The 21764-nt window shown below is 38.5% G+C and overlaps 1 protein-coding gene across 5 annotated transcripts in view; it reads left to right on the top strand.

The window, feature by feature from the left end:
- LOC120805303 (netrin receptor UNC5C-like) overlaps positions 1 to 21764 on the top strand; it is a 357857-nt gene that overhangs the window by 320898 nt on the left and 15195 nt on the right. For 4 of the 5 annotated variants that reach the window (XM_040155423.1, XM_040155422.1, XM_040155424.1 and 1 more), the window contains 5 exons: positions 4389 to 4445; positions 12898 to 13089; positions 17126 to 17343; positions 18501 to 18636; positions 19202 to 19289. In XM_040155423.1, coding sequence (XP_040011357.1) covers positions 4389 to 4445; positions 12898 to 13089; positions 17126 to 17343; positions 18501 to 18636; positions 19202 to 19289 — 691 coding nt within the window. The remainder of the gene's footprint in view (positions 1 to 4388; positions 4446 to 12897; positions 13090 to 17125; positions 17344 to 18500; positions 18637 to 19201; positions 19290 to 21764) is intronic. The other variant, XM_040155426.1, reaches the window with a different exon arrangement.

Genomic DNA, 21764 nt, shown 5'->3' with positions numbered 1-21764 from the left:
GATATTAGAATATCAGGCTTGATTTAAAAACACATTGCTTACTCCTCTATTTCAACTTTCATTTTGTTTGTGGATGTATTTTCTTGCCTGTGTTGCGGTTAGGCAGTTTTCTTCTCGCTTGGCTCCGTCCTCCTATCTTGTCTCTTGTTCTATGTTCCTCTTCCCTCTGCTCCTCCCCTCCCCATCATCCCCCATCATCTCTCTTTCCTGTCCTCCTGCAAACCTTGCTCTTTGCATTCAATCTCCTGTCCTCACTGCTGTCTTTTTCTCGACCCTTCCCTTGCAGTCCTTTTGGTTTTATGCCTTTCTCTGGGAACCTACCTGCTCCTCTTTCTCCTTTTTATAGTGTTTTGCTCTTGCTCTGCCTTACTAATGTACTTTATACCTCTGTGTACATTGTGGATGAATGAAGGGTTTCCAAATGCCATTATGATTAACCTTACTTCTCCCACGTTCTTGTCAAAATTAAAAACACCTGTTTTACGAGGAAAGTGATAAATAATGATGTGAAAAAATCATCCAAAATACCCCCACGATTTAGTGATTTCTGACGCTAGAAAAAATGTGATAAATTTCAAAACAGCATGGAAAATGTGGGCTGACTCATAATGGCACAGGTATAGCAGCAGCAGTTTTTCCAAGGTGGAGGCAATTATATTTGTTGACTTGTAGGAATAGTGCTTGTTACTCCCTGTGCTCAGAGTAATGGCAGACAAGCATCTGATGTGAAGGGAGGGGGAGGCAGAGAGAGAGAGAGGGAAAGAGGCCTATCAGAGTGAAAAGAAGAGAAAATGTAAAAAAAAAGATACTCCTTTTTTAAACAAGTGCACATATGTATACAGTACATTCATGCTTCTAATTATGCCATCAATTCTCATTAGCCCTTCCTCTCACAAAACATAGCAACCATAGAGAGAATTTTCCTCCATGACAAAATTATTTTTGAGACTCGGATCATCTCTGTTTTCGTCCAAATAAAAAAGGAACTTTCTTTAGAGTTGCAGTTAAAATTGACCGGACCAGGTGATACAATGCAAATACAAATAGTCAGTAACATGGAAACAAAACCCAGTCAAACAGTAGGGATGTCCTCATTGGAAAATTATTGCCCCTTGTTCCAATCAATTAAGGAAAAAAAAAAACTATTTGCAGCCCAATAATCCTTAATAAAAGCATAGTTGTCTCTCCAATAGTCCCTCATAGTCATGTCTAAAGATATTTTTGGGTTGCAACCACCATATTTATGTAAAGTTTATTTTAACCTTTATAACCTGAATCATCTCCTGAGATTGAAATCTGTTTTTCCAGACAGTCCTGGTCAAAATTGCAAATACATTCAACCAAACCGTACAAATAGTTATGTCCCCTCAATCCCAGGACATGCTGTTGTCATTGCACCGAATTTGATAAAAGAGCTTTGATGTACTATATGATGCCCCCAATACTTGGAGTCATGCAAAATGTATGCAAAAATACTCAAAATTACATACTTTTTTATTTTATGTATTTATTTATCTTTTAATTTTTTTTTTTTTTTTTTTAGGATTTGAGTTTGTATGTGATAGTTATTGGTGATTTTACATGTACTTTTACGGTTCTATGATATATCTTTATGATCATGTGCTATGTAGTTTGTGCTGTGTGTCTGGAACTCATTTCATTTTTTTTTTTTTGCCTATTGTTGCCTGGGCACTCTTAAAAAACAGAATTTAAATCTCAATAATGCATTCTTGGTCAAGCAAAAATTAAATAAATTAGTCACAAGCACTCAATCATGAGTTGTGTTCATTTATGAGTGAATACAAAGCCTGAAGCTGAGCGAGCTGTTACTTGAGAGAGGGACCTCGACTCTGCAGCCAGAGGGGAGTGGGTAGTAGTGATGACACATTATTGACAGAATTTACTGTATATGCAGAGCCCTGCCCACTCCCAACAAGGGTATTATATATCATGTCTCTGATCCATCAAAAAGATTCCCTGAGGCCGGTGAGGTATAGCCACAGAATCTGGGATAAACCTAGGAAGGTATAGATTTAGGCTCATTTCCCCTGATTGATCTTCTGTCTTTAAAGTGACTCCACAGACGTGGTTTTATGTCAGCACTAATGTTTCAACTGTTTCCTGTAGCATTAACAGGAAATCCTTGAACTGCGCGTGTATGTGTGTGTGTTGCTGTGAATGGTTGTTAACAGGGGGTTTCTGCAAGCAGAGCGTTTTGTAGGTAGAGTAGTTTTGAAATGTTTGAAATGACTCCTGTACCATTCTTCCATTTGGTTTATGGATGAGACAGAAAATGTCTCATTGGTTCTAGTACCTCAACCAATGGGTGTTTACACTAACATTTTTAAGTTGTTTGTCATCAGCGAAGCCCAAAAATGTTTCCTCGTTAGTGTAGAAAACAGATAGGGAAAATTCCAGCTATAGATACTTGGTTCTACATTATTTATGTTCGTTTTTATGTTTTTAACACCAAATCTTTGGACTCTGTTTAACAAAAATAAATAAATACAATTTTTAAAAAATGTATGGCAGTGATCAGTTGCTGGTAGTAGTAACGTTTAGGGTTTCAGGGTTGTGAATGAACTTATAACGCACTGTGAATGTAAGGGGGAGTTTATGTTTTAGATAGTGCTCTGTAATTGACTTTGTACTCAAAAAACACTTCACTCTACTCGCCCTCTTTTTCTCTTTCTCATTCTCTCTGCATCAACACCACCCCCCTCTCTATTCATCTCTTCCACTGTCTCCTGCTGCCTTTTTTCTAAAGTTGTCCTGTTAAATCCTGTGAGGTAGAAATCCATTCGACTTCACTTCTGCCTTGCATGGAGTGCATCCTCTCTGTTTTTGTTTGTGTGTTTATTTGGGAGTTATATCAGTGTGTGTGTGTGTGTGTGTGTGTGTGTGTGTATGTCTGTCTGTCTGTCTGTCTGTCTGTGAAAAAAGTTGTAGGTCTTTCAAGGTTTTTTTTTTTTTTACAATTGTTTGTGTTGTTTTATATCGTTTGGCCTGTTGACATTTTTTCGTTCAGGATTCTTCTTCTCTGAGAGCTCCACTGTGTCATCCTCGAGAGCATGACATTTAGCTCACTACCTTCACTGTGTGTGTGTGTGTGTGTGTGTGTGTGTGTGTGTGTGTGTGTGTGTGTGTGTGTGTGTGTGTGTGTGTGTGTGTGTGTGCGTGTGCGTGTGCGTGTGTGTACGCGCTACATTACACTACTTCCAGAGCAAATAAAATCTAGTGTGTGGTTTTTAAAACCACAGTAATCACTAGAGATACTGGCTGTTACGTGACTTTAGTGTTTGTTGTATCATACAAACCGATCAGCAGCATTAGCAGGTACTGCAGAGCATCAAACAAGCCATCTCCCCATTGAAATCTCTGTTCTTCCCCTTTTTTTTCTTCTCATTGTAGATTCTAATCGCTTTCGTGGTGTTGTTCCCTGCACTGCGTGGTAGCTGCTTTCAGCTCCCTTTCTTAAAATGTTTTGTCCTCATCTACTGTGCTTATGTTGGCTCTTACAAAGTAATTTACGCTTCATTTTACTACCATCATGTTTTCATATTTGTTTGAACAATTGTGTTATAATTACAGCATGATAAACCTTTGTCTCGGCATGCGGCTCTTACTATCATCACTGATTCAGACATTCATCAGTATGACATTTGTTAGATGCTGGTATGTAAATGCCGTCATTTGCTAAGTTGTTTAACACAAGAATAAAAAATCTGATAAAACCAAATGACTACAGGTCCGCTGTAAATTCACCAAATTACAGCAGACCCTAAAATTCTTCTGAGCAGTGTAGCCCACCCCACCTGCAACACCAGTCGTGTGTACTGTATGTTTATATTTGCACATCACCCCACTTAACCTCGTCAGTGTTTCTTCCCCTTTGGTGCCCAGTTGGTACATCTTCTACAGTCAGCTGGTCTGGCAAGAAGCTTTTAAGCACACCATGTTGCTGTGTTGCCTTTATTAATTATACACGAGCACTTCAATTATACATCAGTACATCAGCAGTTTATCTGTGTCATAGACCTCTTGTCTGCCCTGACTACTGCTGTATCACCATTCAACGTGATATAGCAGTAACTGCCTTGCAGGCATCAGGGTTTCACAAATTATATTATTTTTTCTTACTGTTTTTCCATTTCGGGGACTTAACAAGCTTTTTTTTCCTTTTCTTTCAAACCTCATTTGATATTGATTTGTGGACTAAGACAATTAAATTCAAAGTATAGCAGACACAAAGGGGAAAAAAAGGCATTTCAATGCATCTGTGTCCTGTCACATTTGTCCCAATTTATTTGACTTGTTTGTTTGATTTTTGCTTTGTTCCTCTCCTTTCTTCCATTCATTCCATCATCCCCTTCTTTTCCTGTCCCAAGGTTCATTGTTTCAGAAGTCCACTGAGTCCAAAGAAAAGAGTGATTTGGGAATCCCATGTAAGTTGATGTTTTATGTTTTATCATCATCCATTTTCCTTTTGTCTTAATCATCTTAGTGTTTCTTTCTTTCTTTTTTGCGCATTGACCTTTAGATCATACTTTGTGTTTTATTGTTACATGTCATTTCGAGGGAGTTTTGCTCTTGTCTTATGATCTGTTCCCTTGATGTCCAATCTTTTTGTTGTGCTGATCAAACGAATGTTCTCAAACAGCAGCTTCACTAGCTTTTCATTGCGCTCTCAGACAAAGCAAGTCGTGGTAGATTAATCCTTAACACCTTTGTTTGTTTGATGGGAATAAGAGTTTGCAAGTCCTTTATACTCATAATAAATTATTTACGGTGAATATTTCTATAAATTTAGATATATCTAGCTGTCTCAGCGCAATTCAATTACCATCCTCTGGGTAGTAGACAGTAACAGCAGAATCTGCAGTTTGGTTTTTTTCATCCTTGAAACTACAAGTGAACTCCTCACAACTATAATAATGTTATGTGTAGTTGACTTTCCAAGCTATTTTACTTTTTTTTTTTTTTTTACTCCCAACAGTGGAAAATAGAAAGAAAAGAATTCCGCTTACAATTGGTAAGACATGAGATACATGAAGACATATATGTGTATGTATTACTTAGAACTCAATGAAGTATGTTCCAAATATGTTCACTGAACTGACTGAAAATTTGAATCAGTTCTACTGATTTGGTCCTTTCTCTTGGAAGAATCATCCAAATGATTTATTTGTCAAATTGGTCCATCAGTTATGCATCATTTATGTAAGTGAAAAATAATTTACAGAAAGGCACAATATCATCTGGCAAGGGCAGAACCTCTTTGAAAGGTACAAAAACTTCTTAATAGGAAATAAAAAGGGTGATAAATGATAATAAGGTGTAAAAATATATTCAGCTGTACTTACTATCCTCCTTTTTTCCTATCTTGCTCTCTTTCTCTCTTTCCCACCTCCTCCTTCTTTCCATGTGTCATTGGTACTAGTGGTTCCTCAAAGTGACATAATGAGGGAGATTTACTACAAACTGTGAGGAAGACAGAAATCGAGAGGTGCAAGATGGAAAGGAGCTCTGCCATTTATTAATACTGTGCTTTCTTACTTCTCCCCATTGCAAGAGCTCTCGTTTATCTTCAAAGCAATCTATGAGCGTCTGCTATGTGTTCTAATGACTCTCGTTTAGGGTCTGCTGAAGCAGTTTCATCATCCCGGAGTGTTCTGTGAGATGACTAGTCCCAGACAAATACATATACAGAGAGAGCTAGAGAGGAGCAGTCATAGCTCATTTAACAGATTGTCACTCTGGTTTTAATATTCAAAAATACAATCAGTAATATGAGCACTGGGAGGTTGCATGAGTGGCTTTGAGACTCGCTAATCATCAATGCTGGTCCTGTTTTCTCACAGTATGACTAAAGTTATAACTGTCATTCGTTTATTTATTTTTTTAGATTTAGTCTTAACAATGCATTTTATGAGAGCATATTTATCTTGATGTTGACACTTTGCTTACTTATCGCTACATTGGGTTCTGCATGTTGTGACTGAATAACATCTGTATAGCTGCAAGTGTCCATGTGACTTAAATTTTGTCGTCTGCGCACGTCCAAAAGGGACTCGTGTGAACCCGTCCACCTATGCAAACACCCAGTGTAGTATAAATAGAACTGTGGCATGTCTGCTGTCCATGTCCTTGTCTGTATTGCAGTATGTTGAGGCCTTAAATCAGATTACAAATGATATACTGAACATATCTGCTCCATATCTGGGTTGACATCCAATAGCTTTGTTTGCAAAATCAGATTCTGTATCCACAGTTGTAAATTAAATATCTGTAATATGGAAGATTTTTACTGCTCTATTCCACAACCATGATCAAACTATATCTTCCAGGAGTTGATTGGGTATTTGGTCAATACCAATGAATAATTATGTAGATGTGCTGAGATTTCTAAAACATGGATCCTATCCTATATTCTCTGTCCGGGAATACAATCTCCGCATCAACAGGAGGAAAGTTTTGGAGAGGTGGTTTTTGATTTCAAGATGAGCGGGCACTGATCGTGGTGTTCTCACAGTCTTAAACCGACCTTGACTACAACCCGGTCTGTGGCTAATTCACACAAACAGTAGATGTCACATTATGGTCACACTGTAGTCGCTGCCGTCGGCTTCATAAGTGAGCACAGTGCTATGATTGACCAACTGCCGTCACATGATATCTCAGGTATGATGCTTGAAAACCTTACCATCAAGCCAAAAAATCAAATGACAAAACAGTGTTATACATATCGCTGCTTTTTTTTGCCTTTGTGTCCTAATTTGTTTGCTTTTGTATCTCTTTATTGAGAATGCGAAACAGCTGTTTGTATCAGTTACAGATCAGCTTAGCTTGAGGGGACGAAAGAGGTGGGAGGAACGCAGCTGAGCCATAAATTTGCGGGGAGGGAGATTGCTAGCATTTTGTGATTCATATATGTGGCCAGCAGACACTGAAAGAGATCATAAGGTCCTATTTTAGTTGGATGAAACAAGACGCATTGAGAGGCTTGTATTCAAGAGCTACAATTGCACTGTATTACAGGGTTGTTACACAATACATGAGATCTAATGACTTCACATACAGAGTTGTTTGTAGTCATAGAAATACATCTATATTTTAATTCTTGGCACCAACAACCGTCACGTTTTCCTTCCATCCCCATTACAAAAGATAAGCATAGACACATTTACAAATGTCTGCTCACTTTCTCTCTCTTGCTCCCTCTCTCTTCCGTTCATCCCTGCCAGTTACTTAGAGCAGATGTGTCTGCTAGGAGTGCAGTATGGGGGGTGTTTGCATGTTTGTGCCAAGAAAGATCAAAAAGGCAGTTGAATGAGTTTCAAGTAGTGATTGTCCACAGCTCTGCTTTGGATGCAGATCACAGAGAAGATAGAGACGAGCTAAGCTGAGTTATCCTTGTTTCCCCCCTCTTTAAATCCTCTCTGTGGCAGATTGGACAGACTCAGAGAATGACAAAAAGCTCAGCCAATCAATAGACAGCAATCCATGCTGAAAGAGGGTGAGCCGGAGCTTCTGTTCCACTAGTCCTTGTGTGTAATCAACTGTGTGTAAGAGAGAGTGCATGTGTACAATTTCTGCAATTTCCACAGCCTAAAAGTTTTATACACTTGTAAACACACACACACATAGGCTTACCAACCGTTATTTAATAAATACAATTGTGCCAATTACATTGCCAATTATTATTGACAAACAGTGAGATGTAGTATCAGTCAGTCCATACATAAACACACACACACACGTACGTATACACACTCATTCAATCAATTAGATTGTACACTCTAAACAAAGTGAATTTGGCAGGTGCAGAGTCAACACTGGCAAAATAATTTGGGTTTTTCAGCCGAAAACCATTTGGCATTGATCACACACATACTGTAAGGACAACACAAACACACTATTCAATGTTGTTCTAGTAAGTTAATGCTGTTATACAAAACTACGGCAAATTGCAATGAATTCTCACCATGAAAAGAAGGAAAGATGGTACATTATCAAAATAATAGCAAATTTTGTACTCATCACACTCCCTGCTAAATATTACAATTTTTGTAACCATCATCGATCAAAAATCTATAAACCACACTCAAAAATGTAGATTATTTTTTTAGATTATAATCTGTCAAAAAATATCCTTTTTTTCCTTCTTCACTGTGGACTGAGGTTGTATGCACAAGCATTCAAACTACAAGCAAGCACATCTGTGATTAGAAACAAGCATTTATATGGAAAGAGGCAAAAAGACAATGACATAGAGACAAGTGAAAAAAGGAGACTATCACAACTGTATCTCAAAATGTTCTTCACAGGGCAGTTTCTCATACACACCACTGTCTTCATGTCAGCTGTCTGCAAAATGTCTAAATTGGACTCTGATAGATCAATACGATCATTTTCACTGCCCTCTATTAGTTCTTTCAGGATGCATGTTTACATGTACGCGTGTTTTTTTTCCTGCATTTGTTCACACCTGTGTGTATATGTTATTGGTGGTGGTGTGGTGTGCATGTGTCCTGACCTTTAGAACTGAACGTTCTGCCTCCTATAGAGGGCTGTCAGATAGTACTGTCTGAAAGATCACAGACAGGATGTTTGAATGCGTGTCTCTCTCTTCCCAGGTGATTTATGGTTTATTCAATTCCTTTCTTGGGTGTCCACAGAAAAGCCCATGTTTTAATCTAACTCCAATTTAGCCCGGCTTGCAGACATGAGTGCTTCGGACATGAAACTGCTTGTCAGCTGCAAGGGAGGAAAAGCACAGGAGATAGTGGACTTGTGGATAAAAGTTAATATGGATTTGTCTATGTGTGCATGCCTGTCCATGCATTCATTGTGAGTGTCAGTGCTTGCATGAGCGCTCATAAAAATGATCATAGGTGTGTACCTATCAGTACTTAGTCAGACTGTGCTCCTTCCTCATTCTATCACTGCTGATTTTGTCATTCTGGCTTCACAGAGCACAGCCTCGGGCCACACTTAGATACACGCGGAGGTCCAAACACATTATTCATTCATCTGGGTTCAGTCACAAGTGCACACCCACGTTCAGTCCCTTTTTCAGCCTCCATCTTGTCAGAAAAAAACAGCCTATTATGCAAGGCTGTCAGACAGTAAAAGAAAATCAGAATTAAAGAATTGGCAGTTTTCAACCAAAGCAGCACTTTGGTTTTTATGCGGAAGCAAAATGAAGGGAAAGACCAAACAAGAAGACACATACAGAGCACAGAAAGGACTTGAGTGCTCAAGAAAAGCTACAGTACCTTAGTGTGTTTTTTTAATCCTAATTCTAAATTCTCTGCCATTTTTCTTAATTCTCTGTCACTGAGTGGTAAGAGATAGAAAGCAATCCACCAAAATGTTGTACTTAAAAAAATTTTTAATATGATTCTCGGTAGCATAAACACTAATTTGGCAACCACAGATGAGTTAAACTATGTGTGCAACATTGTGGTTGTTCTTTGCTCTTTGCAGTACTTTAATTGTATAGTACGATTTCAATAACAGATAAATTACCATGTAAAATATTGTTGCTGCTTCTACTTAAACACATTTTTAAATAAATGTCCTAAATTTGCCATTGTCTAGATTTTGACGTTTACTTGTGAGGTGAAAGCAAAAATGTGAATCTAGGACAAAAAATGAAAAAAAGGGTTGAAATGAAAAGAGGTGAGAATTTAAAGAAAAAAAGGAAACATTTGGTATCTAGGAGTTGTATGTAGGTTACTCAAACAGGTAGAAACTCTAATGGGACATGTTGTTTCCTTCATCTACAAATCAAACAGATGGAGACAGAGACAGAGGGAGTTGGAGAGAGAGGTGTGAGTTACAGAGGGAGAGAAAGATCTGAGAGAGATGGGATATAACCTGATAGGAAATGAAGAATATATATATATATATACACACACACACAAAATATACACCATTGAGCCAGAACATTAAACCCAGTAAATGATTTTAATGTTGTGTTGATCAATGTAAACCATGTTACATGCAGTACACACAAGCATACATGGAGAACACAGCAGGCTGTAGCCCAGTTAACTTGTCTCTAAATTTTAGAAGTGATATTTTATATGGCTGCCTGTTATCCCACATTTTCTGAAGTTAGACCTTCAAGTTAAAGTAGAAACAAGATAAACATTCCCTTCATAGATGAGGATGAGGATGATGATCATAATTAAGATCAGGGAGTTTCTACTTAAGAGGATTATCCAATTCTATTCCCCCTTGGCAAGTGCAAGGACCTTGATAACAGGGCAACTTTGTGCAGCAGTGTAGTTGGGGCATTAGCGTATTTACGGAAACCTTTTTAACAGCATCAAAAGAAAATCTGCAACAGCATATGACAAAACCAGTAGGGGTTAAACTTTGAAGATGTACAGGTGTTGAACATAGATGAAGTTTTAGTTAAATGTGATAAAGAGATAATTGGCAGCAATTTAAGCAGCTGTCACAAACCCGGATAGAATCGTAAGTCTTTTTGAGAAGAGCACAAACTCTGAAACGCAGATCAGGGGTTGTAAACATATTTTGTATGAAGATGTCATTTCCTCTGCCAAAATTCGGTTTATGTGACACACTAGGCATGACATTTTCGCATATTCAAACTACTGTAGAGATCAACTTTAGACAAATTTGGTGGAGGTTAAAACATTACAAATCTTTAGTTTAGGGCTGGAGCCAATGACTATTTTTATTATTGATTCATCTGCCAGATTATTGTCTGGTCTGTAAGATGTCAGAGAAAAAGTGAAAAATACCTATGACATTTTCCTGGTGCCAAAAGTGACATATGCATCTGTCTTGCTTTGTCTGACCAACAGTCCAACACCCAACTCCCACCATTTCATTGTGTTTCTTCGTGTTTCGTCTTATATACTAACATTTGAGAAGCTGGAACCAGCAAATATATGGCAATTTTTTGCTTGCGAAAATAGCTAAAATTCTTAGCAATCTTCAAAATAGACGAGTGACTAATCAATTATTAGACTAATCTTTTCAGCTCTACTTTAGTTAGTGTTAGGATAGGATTTTGGTCATTGTTAAGAAAGACATTACTTAGAAATAAATGTTGACTTAAAATCACACTATGCATCATCTTAATACACATTTACACCATATTGATAGTTGATTATAATATACTGTATATTTGTGGTGAATAAACATTCATCTTTTTTGTGCTGATTGTACACCTACTGTCTTTGAATTTCAGAAATTGGTTAAGATAGTGGTTATTTCACAGAGTACTATGTCGCAAGGGCTTGACAACACTATGGTTTTTCTAAAACGTCATAATTTTTCTGTTCCTTGGACAAAGTGTCCAGAGCCATTTGGTTCATCACGGTCTCAGGCTTAATTATGAGGGACATGCTTTGCCCTCATGCATTTAGCTCCCCAGAGACACTAGAGGTGGTTCATAGCTCCCTCAAGTGTTAAATGAGTAACTAACACCATCACGAGTGACCTCTCCTCTGTGAATGTGTGTATGTGTGTATCATGCTTAGGCATATGTGAGCGTGAATGTTTGTGCGCCTCATCAAAGGGTTCTTTCATGCATAATCAAGTTCACACTTTCTGAACTTGTTCTGATGCGTCAACAGCAAATCCTTTAGCAAATGACTCAGGCTGTTTGTAGCTAAAAGCCTGTTATCTGCCTCTCAACTCTAAGGGCGGATTAAAAGGAGCATTCCTATACTTTTCTGTCGTCTTCTTAATAGCTGCAGACAAATCCCCTCCTACTAGCTACAGAGGACATGATTATACGAGTGCTTTAAGTGTGAGACTACTCAAAAAAGTTTCACAAGCACATTCTTTTTAAATATGCAGACTTGTTTGTTTTGCTGCTTTGAAGTTCATGTGCATTTCTGCTTCTTTTCCCCCGTTTTCCTCCTCTTTGCTGTTATCACCTTTCTCCTCTTTCTTTCCTCATCTCCTCTCCTCTCCTGATTTATTGTGCCCTACTTGTTTCTTCTCATCTTCCCGTACTTCCTTATTTTCTTTTTTAGATTCTTATCCCCTTTTTTTTTCACTACCCTTACCTCTCTACTCTCCTCTCATCTTAACTGCCTATCTCCTCTGTTCCTGTCTGTTCTTTTCTATTCATTCCTCATCCGTTTGTGTGTCCTCTTTTCTATATTCTGCTCCACATATTGGCTTTTCCTGCTATTACTTCAGCTTTCCTCCCCTTTGCTCTTAACTCGTCCCCCCTCATCCTTTCCTCATTTCTTCTCTCCTACATCTGTAAGTGTAGCTCATACTTTTTACCATCCGCATCACCCATCAGTTCAAATTTTCTTAGCTTCTTCCTCTGTTATAAAATATGGATCATGAATGACAATTTGCATTGTTCTCACCGAAACACCACTAAAGTGTCAGTCGGACTGAAAAAGAATGTTAGAACCCTTGTAAAATAATTAACAGCATTATTAAATTTTAAGAGTTGGTACTGTTCCGTTTTTTTTAAGAAAGACGTATCTACCACTTTCTACCTCTGCCTAGACAAATTATCACAGTACATAAGCTGGAGGGCAATTTAAAAGTTTCATTTGAAATGGAACCTATAGAGATTGTCCTTTGAGTCTGATAGGTGGTCTGAGGTAAAAGTGAAATTGTCAAACAAAAGTTAAGAATGCCAGAGAACCATATCACATTAATTTGAAATCTGCGATGCCATTCATTTTGTCTTACATAGAAAAATATTGCTTTACTCCTCTGCCACTGCCCTCCTGTTCCATAAGAATAATAATTGATGTAGCTGTTTATCACCACATTTCTTTCTGATATAGATTTCTTCTTAAGTTGATCTTTGTAGCATACTTGGCTCTAAAAATATCTGTCTGTCTAACATTGTGTCCCCGTTCTTCTTCGTGTCCCCTCTAGCTGCTCCAAGTACAGACGATGTGGCGCTGTACGTGGGCATTGTCATCGCAGTGATTATGTGCCTGGTCATCTCTGTCATTGTGGCACTCTTTGTCTACCGCAAGACACACCGTGACTTTGACTCAGTCATCATCGACACCTCAGCCCTAAATGGAGGCTTCCAGTCTGTTAATATCAAAACAGCCAGATCAGGTAAGGAATGTTACAAAAATGACATTTGATCCTGGGAGAATACTAAAATATCCTACTCAGGTAGAAACACTGATATGTAGTTTAAAGACTAACGTAACATCAGGATAAAAAAAAGCAGGGTTTCACTGCCATCTGTGGTTGAAAGTTTCAAGCATGTTGCACCTGTTACAACCCCCAAGTGATGTCATGGTTTCCTGGAATAAATGTGTACATTTGTGCAGCAAGGCGAAACTAAACCACTGGAGGATTTTCAGGCTGTGTTAAGTTACTCTTCAAATGGTAAATGTAACGTCCAATAAAGAAACATTAAAGAAAGTACAGTTCATGTAAATGACTTGATTTTTCTTGCTTGCACTCTTCCTCCTTTTAAATGGTGTTTTATCGTAGGAGTGGGGGTTTGGCATTCGGGAGCTGAAATGATTCAGTCTGATGAGTCTGACAGCAACTCCAGAACTGATGGGGATGTAGGCGCTTTCTTACACTCTCTCAAAGAGAGGAAAACAGATTTTATGTTTCTCTTCAATCTCGGCAGTACACAATGTGCACAATGACAGATCGATAGTTTATTTAATTACTGTATGTGGATGGAAGGAAAGATAGACAGATACATAGGTTGATAGGTGGATAAAGATCAACAGATGTGACTATCCTTCTATGGAAATAACTGTACCTGCTCTGTCCACTTTGGGGCTGGGATGCTAGCATCCTGTTGTTTATTTCGTCAGCCTCTGGCAATCAGTCTTTGCTGCTTTGGATTAATCTATGTCACTACCAGAGACCACTGTCTTTCATCAAGAAGTCTTTCTCTGTCAGTCTCCTTCTCTTTCTCACTCTTTCTTTCTCTACCTTCCCATCTGCACACTAAGGTCAATTACATTTCCTGTTTATCAGCAACCTCCTCTCTTCATCTCCGTCTCCGTGTCTCTGTCTTCCTCTAACTATGTCTCCATCTCTCCCGTCAAAGTGACTCCTACTGCAACGGACACTCCTTCCCTGTCTGTCTTCCTGTTTAAGTGGAGCCATGTTTCAAACTCTGCTGTCTGTATTGTAATTTCTTCCTCTCTGTCTTGGAAATGGATAAGACAACAAGACAACACACTTGTACACCCATGCATTTGTTAGCTTACGGGAAATGCCAGGAATGGGCAGGGAATTGGAATGAATCATGTATCAGTCCACAGATGCCATGAGCGTATGAATTTTTATTTGTCAAATAGGTGACAAAAACCACTTGGCTTAAAATCTAAAAAATGTATTAAACCTGGCAAACATGCTCAAAAATGAGGTAGAGAATGTAGGCCTACCACCCATGTAGGCAATAGGCACAATTGCAAACTGATATTGACTCATCCACTCCCAAAAATTTGAATTAAATAATGTAATTTACATGGCTTAAAATAAAAATGCTCATACTAATACTCAAAATACTTAACAGTACTTGATAGTCACCATTTGGTCAACTAGAAATGGCATTTTAGCAAGGGTTTACATGTACACACAGATTTTGTGTTACTCTAGTCGGGTGAGATCTGCAAATTACATCTCAGTACACCTTGAAACACCTTTAACAGGATACGTAAATAATTCAGGGTGTGTGTTTATGTGGTCAGTTGAGGGTGGATGATTATAATTCAAATCATGGTATACAGTTAATAAAGCGTGAGGTCAAAGAGGATGCGACGCAAATTGTTAAACGGCAAGCTCAAGTAATTGTGTGTATGTGTGCATGTTTGTGTCCGTGTGGGTGGGTGTGTGTGTGTGTGTGTACATGGGTGAATGGCTTTGTGTGGAGATGGGATGATTTTTATCAGCAAAGCATTAGGATGCTTGTCACTCTGTGTTGAGGGACCATCTCCGATTACTATTAATGAAGAATTATGTCCCTGCAATCTCTCTCTCTTACTTTCTGACTCTCTCTCTCCCTCCCTCTCTCTCTCTCTGTCCGTGGCTTTCCATTAGTTGTTAATTAAATTTCAGCAGGGATGATTTGGCAGCAATACCCGCTGGCTTTAAGGGTAAACAGCCTGGTGATAGAGAGAGGAAGAGAGTGATAGGTGACAGATGTGTGTGTGTGTGTGTGTGTGTGTGTGTGTGTGTGTGTGTGTGTGTGTGTGTGTGTGTGTGTGTGTGTGTGTGTGTGTGTGTGTGTGTGTGTGTGTGTGTGTGTGTGTGTGTGTGTGCGTGTGTGCATTTAGTGGGGATGGGGGGTGATAATGAGGGATTTTCAAATTAGAATGGATGGCTCTTGGAGGGAACAACAGGATTCTAGGCTCTATGACAAAAAATAAAAGAAAAGAAAAAAGTAGAGACTGGTATGAACAAAACTGGATTTGTTCTCTGTAGGTAACTGGCCTCCCGTGATCCTAGGCCCAATTAAATCTTGAATGTTTGTTGGATTTTCTGATGAGAGAATGCTGTTTGTGTTCAAGCACCCTTTGTTGTTCTTCCGTCCTTTAGGTAAGTTACTTTAAACTGAAAAAGGGTTGTGGCAAAATGGCTTTTATAGGGTCGCTTGGAGCACATTCACTTGATTCACCTTGGTAAAGTAAATCCCCATGTACTATTTGCTGTTTGTTAATAATGCCAGATGTATTATTATTACAATTAGTACCACTTTCCAATTAACTAGAAGGAAGTGAGGCTAACATTCTGGCAGATAGAACAAACTGAGTTCAATTTATTGTCATTAAAGAATTTCCAATAATTGCACTGGAAAAGGTTTTTAGCTATTTGACTACAAAAATGTGTGTGTGTTATTGAGAATTTCCTGCAGAAGATCAATATTTATTCCAAGGAAGAACTCATTAAACCCACTACAGTGTTTAATTCAGCAAGGTCAGGAGTGTCAAAAGAATACAGTGATTGCGAAAGGTAGAAGGAGGTAGCTGCATTTCATAACTAAACATACTGTAAACAGAACCTGAATGTAGCATATGGCATGCACATGGATTACCATACTGTACTGATTAGCAATCACCATATTCCTGCAGTTGCCCCCCGGCTTACTCTAACCTTTCCATGATGAGCACAGAAGGGAATCTCAGAAACACTTGCTGATCTATCCCCACTGATATTATGTAATCCCCATGTACTGTATGTAACGTGTTTGTGCTGTGTGTGTGTATGAGCGAGAAGGGTACAGTGTGCATGTTATCAATATACAAGACACACATTTTTATGAGTGCTTTTTTTAGTGCCCATGTTTTACATTGGAGTTGTGTTTTTATTTATGCCGGTGCTTGTATTAGTGCGTATAAGTTGGACACTTGAGTATTTGCTTGCAATACATGAAAAGTGTCAAGATAACTACCATTAGCATACATCAGCCATGACAACTCGAGAAAGAGCAGCATGTAAAACATCTGTAACTGGAAGAATCCACTCAGTACCCTCAATTCACATCTGACCCACCAATGAAGACTTTTGATGATTTCATTCAGTGTTCAAAAATGATATATTAGATCACATGGACAGTGGCGGCTTTTCAGCAAAAGTTACATCATCTAATTCACTTCAAGCTTGTGATAATAAAACAAAAAGTGTAAATTTTGACTAGCTTGAGACTGGTTTTATCTACTGACAAAATCCGCACACACTTTCCGTCTTTCTTTCTCTTGCTGTCTCTTTTCTCCCTCTCCTTCTCTCTCTCTCTGTGCAGGATCCATGACTAGTCCTTGATCCAGGTCATGCCCCTCTGTACAGCAATGTATCATACCAGACACTGATACCTTATCAGCAGCCTTGCCTGCCCTCATCTTACTCCCCTTATTCCTGCTCACTGATCTTGCTACAAGTTCTACACATCTGTCCCATACTGCAGCCATGCATTTTATACTGTTGAGGATATAAAGTATTTAGCTTTAGCCTTCATTTTCACTCTCTGTTTCAGAAACCGTTTTCTCTGACCACATCCGCTTTTAGCTGAAGACTTGTGCATTCATATAAAAAAACTGTTTTTTTCATATCGTATTTTCACTAAGTGATTTATCTTCCCTTCATTTATTCCTTCTCTTTCTCTTTCCCTTTATCCCTTTAGCTGATCTACTGACAGCTCCTCCGGACTTGACAAATGCAGCTGCCATGTACCGTGGACCAGTGTATGCCCTCCACGATGTGTCTGATAAAATCCCAATGACCAACTCTCCTCTCTTGGACCCTCTCCCCAACTTGAAGATCAAAGTGTACAACTCCTCTGGACTGGTCACCCCACAGGATGACCTCGGAGGGGACTTCACATCCAAACTGTCTCCGAAGGTAGTGTAACTATTGTATCCCTAACACTAATGCCAGTGTCTTTCATCCACTTCTTCTGTGAAGTATTCTGCTCAGTCATCTACATGGCATGCATACCAGAGTCAGTTGTCACAAATACAGATGAAACCGTTCAGTTTCATCACAGCAACTGTCCTGCGGCAGTACGAGAGTTGAACTCTCAATCTTTGAGCTCTATGGATCAATGGCACCTTTCTGATGGTTCTATCTGTTATTATGGGTGTTTTTTAATAGTGCCCTTTTTGAACTGCTGCTGTGTCTAGTGACTGACCTTGCCTCAGTAACGTAATATTTTTTGCATTTTTGTTTTTAATGTGGTGTCTGTCCTTAACACATTGAAGCAAATTCTTGTCAGGTTTTTTGTGATCTAGGATTAAACTACTGAATGTTAAGTCCTTATTTAACATCTCAGGGTGGACATTTCAATGAAGAAATGCAAAGCAGGTCATATTTTACCACTTACCCTAAGGTGGTTTCATAGGTTTATTGTAAATCCATCCTCTTCTTACAGACTGCCAGCTCAGCCTTATGGCAGCACTCCTAGGCAGATGCAGATCTTCCCAGTATTTTAGCTAAGAGTTACCAAGAAAATATTCAGAAAAATTAAAGTATCTTGATGGAATCAGTAAAATTCAAGTGGAATGGGGAGCATTAACACATTCCCCTTTCAATGCTTGCCCTAATCAGCCTTTAAAACTGTTAACCGGTTTTCATGCTACCAAAAAGAGAGGTGGAGAGGTCATTCTCACTAACCTTTCAAAAGAAAAATACTGTTTAATCTTTCCTGGACCATTACTGTAACTTTATACTAGAGTCCCAAAGATTTTTCAGATTGTTTGCCACAAGTGTCACGCATCCTGCATCATATTCTTCTTATGTCATGGAGGTACAATAAAATTATTGTTAAAAAAAAGACAGATTTCTGAGGTGAATGCATCTCTGCATGTAACAGTATTGCTCAGCCAAACCAGACATCGATTCATCAATATGTAGTTTCAACACCTTCACACATCCAGTTGGTCCAGTCTCTGCTGATCAGCAACATTTCCAGTTCAGTCAGTTTCAGGATGTCTTAGGCTATACCCTGTGATTCTTTTTCTTTCTTATTATCACCCTCACTGCTGTATTTTGATTCCTAGGTAACTCAGTCTCTGTTGGATAACAGTGACACCATGAACCTCCGCAACCAGAGCTTAGCCCGAACACGAGACCCTTCCTGTACAGCTCACGGATCCTTCAACAACCAGGGAGGACACCTCATCGTACCGAACTCTGGTAAAATGAGCAGCTAAACATAAATCTGGTTGATGTTAAGTAATAATGCAGTGTCCAGGGTTATCTCTTAAAGCTTTGTCAATATAGGGTTTCTAATCCAAGAACATTTTCTGGGTCTTTGTTTATTAAACTAACAAATAATTATACATTACATTACATTAACTGCTGATAAAAGTAATAATTACATAAAAGTTAATATTGTCTAAAAAAGAATTATTATTGATTAAAGCAAGGTCAAATCCATTTTCTTTACTAAAAACTGACCACATAAAGTAAGTGTAAAGTAAGAGTGTCTCTTGACAACTGCACAGTCAACATACTATACAAAATAGCCTTGAGATCTTCTCTAGCTACCTACATTTAAAGAAAAACACTTAAGGATTTAAAAGCAGTAGACACTGGATGCCTTTAAAAATGATTATTCAATATTTAATCATAATGATAAAGTGATAATAGGTTTCACATTCAGTAATTCAGTTGTGCATGGTGAAATTAATAAATCTAGTGATGAGGCTCATCATTTCTGCCTCCATCCATCTTGCTTCCCCTGTCCTCCCTCCTGCAGGTGTGAGTTTGTTGGTTCCAGCGGGTGCTGTTCCTCAGGGTAGGGTGTATGAGATGTATGTGACTGTGCACAGGAAGGAGAGCTTGAGGTAAGTTTCGTCTCTCTATTTCCCAGAGTCTTCTTCCCTGTGGAGTTTTTTTTTTCTCTATTGTTCCCTGCTGTCCCCATTTTTCTCCACATCTCCCTTTGTTTTTTTTATTGTTTTTTTATTTCTTTGTTTTCCTTTGTCTCTTCTTCTCTCTCTTTCTCCTGGGCAGCAGCTTCTCAGACCTGTTTGTACAGTTGCATGGGGAGGCTTTCACAGTGTGACATGGGTTTAGGATGCACAGAAAGGGGATGAATCATTATTATTTATAGTGTAAAGTTTATCCATGCACACCTTCTTTTGGGTATTCGTGCAGTAGAGGTAAGTTATTGCCGCAGAAATCCCATATTGATGCCAGAATTAAAATTCCTAAATTAAGGAGATTGTAAGGGAATATTCTATACATTAATTATTACGTACTTAACATGATAATCTGTACATTAATCCACAGAATCTATATACTTAACTAGTGTTTCCCAAATTTGAGAATCAGTGCTATTATCTGAACATAAAGCTCATAACACAGTTACAGTATATTAAGATGTGTGAAACCTAGGTTGACGGCAGTGCGACGAGCAGATTTGTTTTCACTTCATGTTGTGGATCCAAAAAACAAACACTTAGTTTTTGAAAGCATATGCACAGAGATTCCTGTTTCCACAGTAACTAACAGATTAGTGCCTATTTTTGGGATTATTGAAATCCTGTTACATGTACTATAATCCTTTACTCCCAAACCCTGTGTGTGATTGAGGTAAAGCTGTCTTGTAGGACATGGGAAAAAAAATGGGAGAAGATTTTTTATATTCAATGTGTTGTGGGAAAGTTTCTTTGACGCAGATTTGGTGAAATTTTTGGTACTCCTTGAAATTTAGGGGTAACAATAGCGTATGGCAAAAACCTGGCATCTGTTCAAGGCACATGCAAATGAACACGTCTGCATGAACATGCAAATGGCAAGGGATATCAAAATATAAACTTTTGTACCCATTGTTATTTGAGAGAGAAAAAGAGACAGATTTAACAGAATCAATATGTATCCTGATGATTTGCTCTGCCTTGCTTCTCACTGTCAAGGAAATGAAGTCCCTTCAGTCACTAGTTTATTTTGGAGACGTCCTGTTTTTCTGTATGTCTGTCCTCTCTCTTTTCCCCACTAGCACAGCTAAACCATTCATGGCAACTGCAAGCGGTAAATTTAAAATATGTCTGTAGAACCAAACATTTTCTGACTTAGAGCAATGCAGATGGTTTTGGTTTTATTTGCCCAGTTTTTCAGGTATATGTCTCTGTGATTTTTGCCACACACCCCAGTGCAATGGAGTTAAAACAGTTTTGTTAGCGGAAATTCAACAGCAACTCAGTGGTCAGTTTACACTGGATAATCCATTCAGTACACTATCAACAGTTTTCATAGGGGTTATTTCTTCAGAGGAAAATAGTTTCAATGAATAATATTTCAGCAAGGTTTGTGCATCATCCAGTGTAACAAGAACACTGTTTCTCGAACTCCACATTGCTTTTGACTCTTTTTAAATATAATTTTTTTAATGCTGTGAGCACTACAAACCAAATTCCTTTTACATGCATTGTATTGATTGATGGCAGCAACAAAGTTTGTAAAATGCAAACTCAAAAACTTAGCAGATGGCTGTATACCACAAAGGGTAAGGGAGGAAATACAGTATGTTCTTTAATAATTTGGGTGAACCAACTCTTTAAAGCATCAAAAAGAGCTGAGTTTTAGGAAACTTGTTACAATTTGGTTCACATATTCTACCCCACGCATCCATTCTAACTTCTCCTCAATCAATGGCAGTCAATAAGAATTACCCCCCCTGCAGTGTGCTACAGTATTTCGAGGAGTCAAACCTCTTCATTGTCCTCTGTATTTATCTCAGTCAATAGCTGGCTAGCAAAAATCACACAGCTACATTGACTTACCTCAGCAACATTGGACACGCCTGAAGCATGTGGCTTAGCTCATTAAGATCTAACCCTTAGGTGTCAGGTTTCCCGCATGCGCAACTTAAAACATGTATTTCCTCTATTTGTGTGATAAAAGATACATAACATTACAAATCAATAACACTGAAATTCATTAAGGGTTGACCCTTGCATTAGAGAAGTCAAAGGGTGCTCTTACAGTTTTGAGTCGTACTGTTTTTATCTGTTAGCTTCGCCTACCATGTGAACCCTTCATGAGTCAATAATGAGCTCCAGCTGTTGAATCGATAATACTGCTAAAGATTAGCACACCCCCCCCCTCGCCACAAGATGGGCTGAAAAAGAAAAAAATCAATGTTATAATTTGTGCTCTTTTCCAGTCAATGCATACAGTATCTCCTGCAACACGAGGGAAGAAAATAACTGGATAATAAATTGCACAAGAAAACACAGCCAGTCATTTCATTATGTATGTTCAAATTTAAGTATTGTTGAAGGCTGTGGTTGTACTTAAATATGGATGGAGTTCTC

This window comes from Xiphias gladius, chromosome 19 (assembly GCF_016859285.1).
Source record: "Xiphias gladius isolate SHS-SW01 ecotype Sanya breed wild chromosome 19, ASM1685928v1, whole genome shotgun sequence".
Lineage (NCBI taxonomy): Eukaryota > Metazoa > Chordata > Actinopteri > Istiophoriformes > Xiphiidae > Xiphias > Xiphias gladius.
This window is presented reverse-complemented; position numbering and strand designations above follow the sequence as displayed.